This window comes from Hippocampus comes, unplaced genomic scaffold, assembly GCF_001891065.2.
Source record: "Hippocampus comes isolate QL1 unplaced genomic scaffold, H_comes_QL1_v1.1 scaffold94, whole genome shotgun sequence".
In the NCBI taxonomy this organism is placed as follows: domain Eukaryota; kingdom Metazoa; phylum Chordata; class Actinopteri; order Syngnathiformes; family Syngnathidae; genus Hippocampus; species Hippocampus comes.
This window is the reverse complement of record NW_017806059.1, coordinates 3,975,057-3,988,990: the sequence shown is the minus strand read 5'-3', so window position 1 is coordinate 3,988,990 and position 13,934 is coordinate 3,975,057. Positions and strand designations below refer to the sequence as shown.

The 13,934-nt window shown below is 41.8% G+C and overlaps 1 protein-coding gene across 1 annotated transcript in view; it reads left to right on the top strand.

Annotated features, from left to right (window-relative positions):
- Window positions 1-13,934, top strand: part of LOC109529661 (eukaryotic translation initiation factor 3 subunit H) — a 123,925-nt gene that overhangs the window by 56,141 nt on the left and 53,850 nt on the right. Inside the window, exon 3 of the mRNA XM_019893041.1 lies at window positions 11,138-11,305. Coding sequence (XP_019748600.1) covers window positions 11,138-11,305 — 168 coding nt within the window. The remainder of the gene's footprint in view (window positions 1-11,137; window positions 11,306-13,934) is intronic.

Below are 13,934 nucleotides of genomic sequence, written 5' to 3'. Positions count from 1 at the left end.
TCAAGTTTGCGTTCGGCGAGGACGTCTTGGATGAGGTGTCCCTTGTTCGTGAGTGAGCGGATGTTCCGCAGTCCAAAGTTGACGACGGAGGTGTCATGTTTGACGGCGGCAGTGCTGTTAGCCGACTTAGCCAGGCGGGCTATTGCATGATAGTTGGTGTTGCGGCCGCAGTTTCTGGGAGGGCGTCGAGAAGTGGACCAGGTCGAGTTGATTGAGCCACGGTTTTTATACTCGACATGCCTGCGCGACCCGCGGTGAATGTAGTGACGTTGAGGCAGGCGAGCGATGTCAGGATGATGGTGCAGCTCCGGTGGCGGAGGCTCCGGTGCAATCCACCGGATCCGGAGAAGATCCGCGACAGAATAGTGGAGCAGTCCTGTCACTGGATGATGGCAGAACGTCAGGAGTATCAGGAATAATCCAAAGGCGGCGAGGTTTTGGCGCCCCATGACGAGGGAGAAAGGCCGGTGCGGTGACAGCTGGTAAGTTTAAGCTACCGGCGTTAGCCCGTGGACTAAGTTACGATTGGGGGTTGGTTAGTCGGGTGAAGCGATGATTCAGGTTACATCAATCACAGTGCCCACAGTCCAAATAGTCCAAAACAGAAGGGCAAAAGAAAAATTAGAAGGAATATCTGAGCTTCGAAAAGTTTGGAGTGAGAAGCGGCGACATACACGCCAGCGTCCTCTCACCCGGAAGAGTGACATCTATAATATAAAAGCTTCCCTGAATTGCTCAGTCATTGACAAGCAAAGATGGGGCGAGGCTCACCTTTTTGTGAACAACTGCGTGAGAAATTAGTGGAACAGTTTCAGGGTAATGTTCCTCAATGTACAATTGCAAGGAATTGAGGGATTACAGTCCATATTATCACCAAGTTTCACCGAATCCGGAGAAATCACTGCATTTAAGCGACAAGGCCAAAAACCAACATTCAATGACCCTGACCTTCAATCCCTCAAGCGGCACTGCATCAAAAACCGACATCCACGTGTCAAAGACATCAGCACGTGGGTTCAGGAACACTTCAGAAATCCAATGTCAGTAAACACAATTCGGCGCTACAGCTCTCAGTGCAACTTAAAACACTACTCTGCAAACAAAAGCCATTTATAAACAACACCCATACATGCCGCCGGCTTCTCTGGCCCAAAGCTCATCTAAGATGGACTGATGCAAAGTGGGAAAGTGTTCTGTGCTCTGACAAGTCCAAATTTCAATTTGTTTTTGGAATTGCGGACGTCATGTCCTCTGGGCCAAAGAGGAAAAGAACCATCCAGACTGTTATGGATGCAAAGTTCAAAAGCCAGAATCTGTGATGGTATGGGGCAGTGGTAGTGGGAATGGCATGGGTAACTTGAGCATCTGGGAAAGCACCATTAATGTTGACAGGTGCAAACAGGTTTTGGAGCTGCCATTCAAGCAATGTCTTTTTCATGGACATCTCTGCCTATTTCAGCAAGACTGTGCCAAACCACATTCTGCACTTGTTACAACAGTGTGGCTTATTTGAATAAGAGTGTGGGTATTAGAGGGGCCTGCCTACAGTCCAGACCTGTCCCCCATTGAAAATGTGTGGCACATTATGAAGCATAAAATACGACAATGGAAACCCCGGACTGTTGAACAGCTGAAACTTTTACATCAAGCAAGAATGGGAAAGAATTCCATCGACAAAGCTTCAACAATTAGTTTCCTCAGTTACCAAACGTTTATTGAATGTTGTTAAAAGAAAAGGTGATGTAGCACAGTGGGGAAGATGAATGTCTTACGAACATGAATGCGTTGCAGTTAACGATTATTTGCTAAAAACAATGGCAGTTTATCATGTTAAATATCTTGTCTTTGTTGTGTATTCAATTAAATATCGCTTGTACGTAAATAGCAAATCATAGTATTCCAATTTTGTTTAGCACGACGTCCCAACTTTATTGGAAGTGGGTGTGTATAACACATTTTAGAATTTCATTCCTGACATTTTAATGTTCAACCGCATGCATGTTTTTCTAACAATCTTGCCCAAATTTTCACAAATGTTGTGTGTTATGGTTAATATACAATCTTCGTGCACTATACTTTTTACAGCCACGGTTGTTCTCTCTTGTCAAGTTTTAACAACTTATTTCAGTTATCTTGTGTATCAGTTTTAATGCTGGGGGCCACTATGTAAAAGACAGCAGAAAAGATAAGAAGAAATTAGTCCGGTGGAATGCGGACACAAATGCAATTGTTTTAGATGAACATGTTTTCCTCCCCTTGTTGCGTGTTTGTGCGTGCGTGTATTTTGTAGGCAGTGGTCCCTTCATAGTGACAAGGTGGTGATTTGAATGTGTTATGACACACAGTTAGGTGGCTCTTCACTTTTTGAGGCACAGGCACTCTTCCACACATCTCTTTGCCTGCACTGAAATGTTGTGGCCTGCAGCAGCATGCAAGGTCTGAAGCAGTTCACCTCTTGTGTCATTGACTATTAGAGTATGGACTATCTGTCGGATTCATTGCACAGACACACAGACATGCCCATTGCTTTGTCAAGCGTGTTTAACCAAGCACACACACAGTCAATGGTTGTTTTTTTTGTTTTGTTTTTTCTACTTAAATTTCTGCCCATGGGTGAGACTAGCTTCCAGGTTGTGAATACAAAACACCCAATTTTGAATACTGTCAAATATGCATGCCCCGTGTTTTACACTCGCATCATGACATCCTCCATGAGCACAGGCACATTCACAATCGAGCTACACAAAATGAATGGGGTGACTCATTCTTTGTCTGGCCTTAAGGCCCATTTTGATTGATAGGAAAGGCTTCAGGTTAGAAATAAATAAGTGAAGAAGAACAAAAAGGCGGGTACCTTGGCCATATTGCTAAATTGGCAATTGCCTAGCGCAGGGCTCGATGGTGCGCCCAATTTGGCCGTGCAGGCTCTCAAACTTCATGATGTGGCGACTGAAAAAAAATTATAGCTTGTGCACATACAACCAGCAGAAGTGTCCTCGACTCTAATGACCATTTTATGAATATTGAAGCTCGGTGGGGGCTTCGAGAGCACACGGACAGCTGGCTGGGTCCCATTCACTTATCTTAGAGCCGCAGCTTGCTTCGGGCATCGCCTGGGGAGTGAGGATGATCCGTGCCTTTTCCTTTTTAACTTTGCTTTTTACCTTTGCTGCGGGGTACTATAATGGTATGGATTTTGTTGACATTGCATTACAGTAAAAATTGACGGGTTCTTGTGCATGTTCAACAACGTGGATGAGTGTGCAACCAGCGGGACTTCATGGATTGTTGTATGATCTGATAGCCGGCGGAGGAAATGTGAACAAAAGCAGGGCTGCCGAGTTAATAGCTTATATGTCCACCCCTTCCGACCTCCTGGGATGTCTGTCCTGAATCACTGTCTTGAGGCCATGCCACAACATCTCAATGGGGTTCAAGTCAGGACTTTGACTTGGCCACCCCAAACATTTATTTTGGTCTTATGAAACCATTCTGAAGTTGATTTGCTTCTGTGTTTTGGATCATTGTCCTTTTGCAGCATCCATCCTCTTTTTAGCTTCAACTGTGTGAAAGATCGCCTCGTTTTCCTGCAAAACATCTTGATAAACGTTTTAATTTTGAAGGATTGCAAGTTGTCCAGACCCTGAGCACCCCCAAACCACGATACTCCCTCCATCATGCTTCACGGTGGGGATGAGGTTTTGATGTTGGTGAGCCGGTCCATTTTTCATGATGTTGTGTGTTCCGAACAATTCAGCTTTGGTTTCATCGGTCCACAAAATATTTTGCCAGGACTTGTGTAGAGACTTTCTGTGTAATTGCACACCCAACTGCTACTGGTCATTTAAAAAAATGGTGCAAATGGTGCAATGATGATCTGCAACAACTGCAAAACTGTCTATTATTGTGTTGCACCACTGATCACTTTATCGCTACTCGATACCCTGCACATTGTCGCACAACTGTCATTGGGTGGTACTACTGCACAATGGTACCTACCCTTACATTATGGAAAGTTTTGCGATACTTGTATGTCATGTCCTTGTTTATCGTAGTTGCTTGTTATTGCAATACTCAGGGATGGCAATTTTCCGCGGAAACGCGGAAATCCGCCGTTTTATTTCTTAAATTGATAATTTTTGTGAATCGTCTAAATCCGTTGAGAAAATTTTCGGGGGGGTCAGGTACCTTATCGTCGAGTTTTCACAAGCTCTCCCGATCAGTCTTTCCAGCTTCCGATTGTAAACAGCCCTGCGATTGGACGTGTATGATGTCTTACTTGTTGTGATTGGTCGCTATATCGGCAAATGCAAATCACAACCAATCCGTGTTCGCCTTCCTTAACCCCTTTGCCGCGAATGCCGAATGTTATCAAGACTCGCGATGAAGCTAAAGTGCGTCAGATAGATGCGGATCTGAAAAACACGTTTCGATGGGACTGGTTGGATAGAAAGCTGACGGTGTCCCCAGTAGAAAACAGTAAAGAGGAACCATTGTGCTTGTGTCGGATTTCGTGAAAAAGCTCGATGTCTCCGGTAAAGCTCTGTGTACAGTGTGTGACAAGAGGAGTTGGCTAAAAAGAGAGTGGAAAAAGATGGAGAGGACCAATAAGCTTTTAGCGCTTGCTAAAAATCTTAAAATGAAGAGAAAATAAAGTATTCTACCTCATGAAACTGTACATTGTTGCATATACTGTAAATAGACATCCACTTTATATAATAAAATACATTCATAACCCATATATAGTAAACGGTGTGGGACTTCACTATCACTGTATGAGGTAAGAATCAACAGCTTTTTATCACGTTAACACAACACTTTATGAATACAAGTAATGAACAAATCTTAAAAATGGCAGGGGATGTCTTTCCTTTCTTAGTTTTGATTTTGAGCAGCAAATTTGAAGTTACATATTGGTGCTCACCAGGAATGCATAAGCAAAATTGCACACATTTTCACTTGAAAGAATAGTGAACAATCTTGGGATTTTTTCTGTTCAAGTTTCAAATAGTATGTAAATTAAATACACTTCATCTTCAGCATGTTTAGTGCCACTTTTGTAAGTGGCCACGCCCCCGTCCGCATTTTTCATCACTAGCCATTGTCATCCCTGAATACTCGTGTAGCCTCTACAACCGGAGACACATTCCTTGTGTGTTCTACATGGACAATAAAGATGATTCTGATTCTGAGAGTCTTAAGTGACTTTTTGCAAACGGTAAACATGCAGCAATGTTTTATTTAGACAGCAGTGGCTTGCACAATGGAGTCCTCCCATGAACACCATTCTTGGCCAGTGTTTTACATATAGTAGATATATGCACAGAGCTATTGGACTGTGAAAGTGATGTCTGTGTACATCCTTAGCAGACCCTCTCGGTCTCCCCCCCACCTCTCAGGATTCTGTGTTGAATTCTTGCCATCATTTTTGGTGGTCAGCCAATCCTTGTGAGAGAATCAACAGTGCCAAACTCTCTTCATTTGTCGAGAATTTCTCTGTGGATTGTTGAACATTCAGACTTGTTTGATAACCTCACTTGGCTTTTGTACATATGAACAATTTTTGATGGCAGGCCTTTATGGCGCTCTTTTGAGTGAGGCATGGTGCACAGCAGGCGATGCTTCACATTAAGACCCGATTCTTACCAGGTGTGTGTTTTATAGTGGGAAGGGCAGCTTTAAAGCCACTCCTCACCACACCCCTGACTGAAATATTTTTGGAAAAAAAATAAAAATCAATTGCTCCGCCTCCTGCGGCCAAAGGTTCAGTTACTTATTCTTGACCCTTCTTTCATTGTTTGCATGTTATCCTCATTAAAAATATGAAAAGCTATTCATGTTTGGATAGTCTTACTTTTGGCAGACACTATTTTTTTCATTTGTGTGATTTTGATAGAGAGATCACATTTGTTGGTGATTTTATACTGCAATGTGAGAAATTCCAAAAGCTTCAGATACTTTTTCAGGCCACTGTAATAGTTGTAGGAAAACAAATGGCCACAATTGTTGAAGCGTTATGATGAGTGAGATTTGTAATAGTTTTTTTTTTATTTTGGTCCTTAAAAATGTCTTCACATGAACATGCCCTTAAGCACTGACATGTGTGGGGTCATGCATTCATTCAAAAATGTGTGTGCATCATTGAAATGTTTCTAAGTAAATAATTAGGAGTGATGTATTATTATTACCGGATTTTCGCGACCATATGGAGCACAGTATTAAAAGTGCTCTCAGTTTCGGGTGCTATTACATATACTATCTTAAAAAAAATACGGTAGCATGCATGCACGCTAGTTGTATGTTTTTTAAAAAGGCAAAAGGAGCAAAACCGAGTTTGGTTGTATTTTATTGAAGTAGTTAACAATGTACTTGCATTATTATTTTTTTTTTTTGATCAATCCTCATCCACGAACATCAAAGTCTTCATCTTATGAGTCAGTCTCATTGCTGTGCGGCTCCTCAGAAATGATGCCGTGAAAGCTCGAACAACACTGCAAGCAGACACGTTAGCCTAAGCACCCGCAATCCATTCACAAGTTGCGGCGTACTCGACCAGCGCTGCCTCCCAGTCTTCGTGAAACTGTGTTCGACATCAGTCATCCATCGCTCCCACGCTGCTTGCAACTTCACTTGGACAGCCCTGTTTACACCGATGTCCAGGGGTTGGGGTTCCTTCATCAAGCCTTCTGGATTGATGGCAAGCTTCGAGTTTATTTGCTGCACTTTTTCACAGTGACTGTGACATGAGCGCTAATTGAGTCACAGATCAACAGAGACGTGTGACGCGTGGGAAAAAAAAACTCTATACTGTATGTACACCTCACCCACCACTCTCATTTTTTTCCTCGTCCATCCAACCTTTTTGATTGGCCTTAATTATGACTCAGGGGGAACGTTTCTTTAGGCAGCATCTTCCTCTTTAAAAAAAAAAAAAAAAAAAAAAAAAATCACTATAGGTGGCAGTTTCTGTCCACACCCTGGCAACCAAGCACAACAGTAAAAGCTGACTTCTCGTGCCCCATTGTGCATATTGCGACGTGCTGGTCTCCTTCCTCTCTACAATGTTGTTCACTGGGATATCAACAGTGAGCGTTTTTTTGCCGGCAATCATTTCACTGTAATAGGAGCGGAAGGTGGCGTTTTTCATTGTAATCCACTGGATGTTGCTGTGCCACGGTAGTCCTTGCACTGCATAGCACTGTTTCATAAAATGAAAGCACCAAGCACCATGCATTCATTGATCTTGAATTCTCTCGCAGCCGCTCAATTCCCATGTTCCTCCACCGAATTGATAGCTTGCACTTTAAACTGTGCTTCTTAAGCGTGTCTCTTCGTAGGTGCCATTTTCGGGAGTCCTTAGACAAACTGATGTTTTGGACAATGCACATATCGTGCAAGAACTCAATTCCCCCACAAAAATCAACTTACCGTATTTTCCGCACTAAAAGGCGCACTGGATTATGAGGTGCACCTTCAATGAATGGCTATTTTGTAATTTTTTTTTCATACATTTGACACATCGCATTATCAGGGGCAATCTACAATGCCTCCACTAGATGGTGCTACGCTCCTTCCGTTCAACTCGAGAGGCGTCCGTTCAACTCGAGAGGCGTTCATGACCACCTCTGAAAAACGTAAATGAACTATTACTGTGCTTAAATGAAACTATGAAAATTTAAAATAATGCATCAAAACAGAAAATCAAGCAAGGAAATCACAAAATAAATTCTATATCCCCCCTACGGAATTTATTTTGTGATTCCCTCGCTTCATTTTCTTCGTAGTTTCATTGAAGTAATCATTAATTTACGTCTTTCGGAGGCGGCCATGAACGCCTCTCGAGTGGAACGGAAGAAGAAAAGGCACGGACACAGACAAAGACATACAGTACCTGTATTTGTTGGGACTGTGAAAACCATTACCGGTAATAAAGTCTGCGTTTAAAAAAAAACAAAAAAAACACAGCTCTCCTTTTTTCAACAAATACAGGTGCGTCTTTGTCCGTCTCCGTGCCTTCTCTTCTTCCGTTCAACTCGAGAGGCGTTCATGACCGCCTCCGAAAAAAACGCATTGGCATTTCCTTGATCATAGAACGATCAGATGTCAGTCGTAGTTATTTATTCCTTTGTTGTGTATTCACAAATGATGAAATCACAACATAAATTCTGTAAGGGTGGGGCTATAGAATTTATTTTGTGATATCCTCGCTTGCTTTTCAGTTTTGATGTATTATTTTCAATTTTCATAGTTTCATTGAAGTAATGGTTAGTTTATGTTTTTCGGAGGCGGTCTTGAACGCCTCTCGAGTTGAACTGAAGAAGAGAAGGCACGGAGATGGACAAAGACGTACCTGCATTTGTTGAGGCTGTTTTAAAAAAACAACACCACAGCTCTCCTTTTTTCGGAGCCGTAACAAAAACTTATTTCATAAGGCAGTGACACAGTTCACTGAACCAACAGCAAGTTACAACATTGTAATCATGTCTCCAGCAAGGAGCCATTTTGGAGTCGACATATTACCGTCATGACCATACACAAGGCGCACCGGATTTTAAGGCTTTAAGGATTTTAAGAAAATGGAAGACTTTTTGGTGCGCACTATAGTGCGGAAAATACGGTACTCAAAATTTTATTGAGGTGCAATGTTGGTCCTGCACATCATTCCAAATTAGCCAAATACATTGTGTACTCTTGTTGTAATATCGGGTAGGAAAGACCCCATTGTAAGCGCACCTAAGACATGCCTGCCATCTCGCAATGAATGATGAATTTAAAACTACAATTGACTCCGCATAATCACAGTTCTGCAACCATGGAGGTGTCCATTCCCCCCCACCCCCCTTTTTTTTTCCAATATTTTTTCACATATTGGATTTTTCCCCGTTTTTTTGGGGGCTGTGATTTTTTTTTTTGTGCTGTCAGGCGATTAAAAAAAATTGTGATTAATTAATTAGGGTCTGTAATTAATCTGGAAATGGAAATGGAATATGGAAAGCTTTACAGAGTCACGCAACCTCGGTGAAACACTGAAAACAGACATTTCTACTGAAAAGTAACTACTCGATCTCAAGTGATTTTCGACAGCCTGCTTGGACTCCCGCTCTCGTCGCCGGCGGCACAGCTCCCAGCACTGGCACCGGAAGGCTTCAATGCCGGCGCTACGCCCACAGCCGCGCCTGCGTAGGCTACAACTTCGGCAGCGAAGCCAGTGATACAGATATCATAAACTTCTACTTTAGTATGAAGTGTCAATTTTATATGCAACTAGAGGATGGTATTTCAACAAAAAATGTCAAATTTTGTTGATAAAATTAATGGTTTTAAGGCTTTAAAATCTCTAAAACCATGAGCTTGCGGCCTCCAGACCCCCGGCTGATTTTCAGATTGTTTCATCACTAGCCACTCTCATCCCTGTTCTGACAAATTAGGCACAACACTCTACCTTTATCAATTGTATCATCAGGGCATTTTTGGAATTTAAATTTTCCATTCATTGTGCCGAGAACTCTCACATGCTACTCCATTTCACCTCTACTACTGAAAAGTAACTACTCGATCTCAAGTGATTTTCGACAGCCTGCTTGGACTCCCGCTCTCGTCGCCGGCGGCACAGCTCCCAGCACTGGCAGGCTTTAAAATCTCTAAAACCATGAGCTTGCGGCCTCCAGACCCCCGGCTGATTTTCAGATTGTTTCATCACTAGCCACTCTCATCCCTGTTCTGACAAATTAGGCACAACACTCTACCTTTATCAATTGTATCATCAGGGCATTTTTGGAATTTAAATTTTCCATTCATTGTGCCGAGAACTCTCACATGCTACTCCATTTCACCTCTACACTCCTCACAGCTGCTTACTAAGCCCGCCCAACTCCAATGGGAGCCTATCAGCTTCGGCTAAACAAACCCCAACATAATGGCAGCCAATTAATGTCCACTTCAGGCTGTGACTGACAGTTTTTTCCCCACCCTCAACAACTCAAGCACAGGAAGCCAACACATAAAAAGGGCTATTAGAAAAAAGCAACCCACCTACAGAAACAATAAAGGCAGAGATTAAAATTTAGATTAACGCGATTAAAAAAACGAATGCACTAAATGTGATGTAATTAATTAATCACAATTAACGCGAACATTTGACACCTCTGTATTTTTTATCGCAATTTCTCCGTTTTTCATGGAAATATGTTGAGTGATAATCTTTTTTTTGTTGGTTTTTAATGGGGGGGGAGTATCATCAGGCGCCACATGCTGCCTACGTGCCGCCACTTGCCCATCTCTGGCCCATATTAGTGTATTTTCAAATTCAGACCCATCTTTAGCCTACCTAGAGGAATGTATGCCATTTGTTCAGTCAATTTTAAGATCTCTTTGGTATTTACATGGTCAGTGTTGCTTCAGGGAAGCCTATATACAGTAATTCATTTGGAGAAAAAAAAAGTTCTTATATTGAGTTCAAAGTGATTCTGTGATATCGTCATAGTTATTTACCTTGTCACCATTGTAGTACCATGCAATGGTTTGAGTTTCTTTCTGTTCTTCAGCTCGATCTTCAAATAACCCCCACCACCATATTCCATGTTCCTCCTTTCCACCTCTTTGTTTTAGTCTTGTTAACAGCCGCCTCAGAAGAAGGATGTGCTTTCCAGGCTGAGATCTGTTTAGGGGGGGCCACAGCTGCCCAATAATGCCCTGATTTATCAAGTCTTCAGCTACTCTGTATGGACATGTTGTTTTCTTCACTTGCTGTGGCCTTTACTTAACATTGACAAGATTCTTCGTATTTCTGCTCATCCGTAGTCTGGAATGAAATGGTTGTCTGCTCAACATATCGAGCATCACATGGCTTTTCTCTTAGTGGGGAAAAAAATATCAGTGAACATTTCTAAAAAAGACATTAAATCGGACCACCACTCACTTGATAACAGATTGAATTAAATCTTTTCTGTTTTGGTTCATTTATTCTGCACATTTTTAGTTGGTTACCAGAACCAATGTTTCTTTTATCCCTCACTTCACAGCTCCAGATGGAGACCAGATCTTGAGATCCAAGAAAGAAAAATGCCCAAACTCACAAAAGCATTAAAAGACAAGCTCGTTCGGTCTGAAAAAAAATCTGTCATGTTTCTGCTTACAGTCCAGTACCAGATGGAGATGATGCGTTCTCTGCGTCATGTAAACATCGACCATCTGCATGTGGGATGGTATCAGTCCACCTACTACGGTTCCTTTGTCAGTCGAGCCCTGCTTGACTCCCAGTTCAGCTACCAGCATGCCATCGAGGAGTCTGTTGTGCTTATCTATGGTAAGTACAACTATTGTTCAATTGAATGCACTTAATTCAGGCTCCAGCAGCAACCATTTCAAGGTCCCCGTTGTTTTGGTAGAAATTCTTATTAGGTCTCGAGCAATGACCGCAGTGAGGTCCCTATTGTTTTTGTAGAAATTCTTATTATTTGGGCCCGAGCAGTGAACACTACGAGCTCACTATTGTTTTTGTATAAATTCTTTTTATTCGTGCTCGAGCAGAACTGTTTGTGGCATCTCTATTTTTTTTCTCGAAATTCTATTATTAGGGCCCAATCAGCGACTGTTGTGATGTCCCTTTTGTTGATGTAGGAATTCTTCTTATTAGTATTGTTATTTTGCTGATTAATCTAATTTTGGGGACCTAAACATGCACGAAGACTCACCAAATTTTGCAATCTCATCGGGAAAATTTTGAGATTTTAAAATTGTCATAAATTATTAAAACATGGCTCTGTAGTGCTATCTACAGTGGAAAACCAAAAAAACAATCCCAGTATGTTTGACCTTGGTTTACGAAAATTGGCAGGTACGTGCAGCACCCCGAGGGGGGAAAAAGTCGATTGCACAGCTAGATGCTAAAATGAACCTGAAGTGAGTTAAAATTTTTGAATGTCCACTATTGGCAGATGTCTTGCCCATTTACACTTTTGTCCTAGAGGTTTTATCTGATTGAATTCAGACTTGGGCTGTACCATCTTAGGACCTGGGAAGTAAACGGGGAAAAATTATTGAGTTTTCAAGATGATGGGGGCGGAGCGTCAAAGTTTATGTTTCGTCCTTCCTTCGCCACTTAGGATTTAATGCTTTTGAACTCCCCTGCACATGCTCCAATAAATCCTAAACAACTCATGTGTATAAATAGTCACGCCACGAAGACATCCACAGGACAATATTTGGTTCTACTTACTGTGCCATCTAGTGTCAGCACAAAATGTGTTATTTTACATTTCATTGGACTGGACCGGGCCCGTTCAATGAATGAAACTGAAAATTTGTCAGTAAAGCCTCAAGACATTGATCATGCTCTTGGCCAGATATTGTGACTTTTCAGCCAAGGGTGTGTTCATTTTGGTGCCGCAAAGTCTGACGATTCACCATGACAATAAAAGATGCTGTAAATTGACCCAGATGAGCCTATATTCTCAAAATTTCAAACGTTTGATCAAAGTTCAGGCCTGAAAAAATCTACAAACAGTTTTCGCCATAGGGTAATGCCACATGCACAGTAAACAAAATAATTGTTCTAATCTTTGATGTGTGTGTTTCGGCCTTCATGATGTGACTAATTTTGAGGATGTAAACATGCACGAAATCTCATGAAACTGCAAACACATCAGGCCTGACAAAGTCATCCAACCATCAATGCAATCGTTTTCTAATATTATCCTCACAAGGTTTGCGGGCGTGCTGCAGCCTATCCCAGCTCTCTTCGGGCAGAAGACAACCTGAACTGGTTGCCAACCAATCACAGGGCAAACAGATTAACAACCATTCAAGTTCACAATCACACCTAGGGAGAATTTCGAGTGCTCCATTAACCTACCATACATGATTTTGGAATGTAGGAGTAAACCAGAGTACCCGGAGAAAACCCACTCAGGCACGTGGGCAAGCAGCGCATTGCCACACCAACAGCATTTCATGGCAAATCACAAACTTCGTGTTCCGACATCATGAAAGCATAAACCAGGGGTGTCAAACATACGGCCCGCGGGCCGGATCCGGCCCGCAAAGGAGTATAATCCGGCCCGCGAGGTGATTATGTAAAGCAGGGGTGTCAAACATACGGCACGCAAGGAGGTTCAATCAGGCCCGCAGGATAATTTAAAAGTGAAAAAAATGCATAAAAGACAGAATTAATATTTTTAATAAGGTGCAATTCATTGAGTATCCGCAAGGGGACACTGTTTTGATCAGAGAAGAAGACAACAGCAGCCTCAGTCCGTCACTGAGACAGACCCATGACAGCAGACGCTATCAATAGCACTCTCACATTTACACATTTAATAGCGCTCTCCTTAGTTTGTACAATCAGTGGGATCAGTTGCAATGCATATTTGTGAATGATAAAAGTAAATTGCACATTTGTCGAAGGAAATGTAAGGTACTTCCTGAAATGTTTTGTAAAAGATATGTTCATTAAATTTCAACATTTTCCTCATGTTCTTGTGCTTCTTTATACCAAAACAAAGGAAAGACATATTGTTTTTGTTATTTATAGCAAAGTATGGTATCATTTTAATGGTCCGGCCCACTTGACATCTACCGAGGCCGTATTTGGCCCACCATGTGAAATGAGTTTGACACCCCTGGCATAAACACTCCCAACAAATTCCAAGCAAATGTGATATACAGTAAATATTCTCTAGTGCGGACTCGTGTTTGCGCTGTGCAATTTGTCCTGATAACAGAAATTCCTCATTTGGGAAATGCGCTTGGTACATGTCCTTTATGAACCTGCAAGTATGTTGACAAAATGCATGTGTAACGCAATGAATAAAATACAAAAATATACTGTCCAAAAACTGTTTATATAACAAAAACTGCAATACAGGTGTATCCCAAAAAAAATCACAACAGTAAAATACATACAGTATTTTAATGTTTATTTTTTTCTGTCTTGG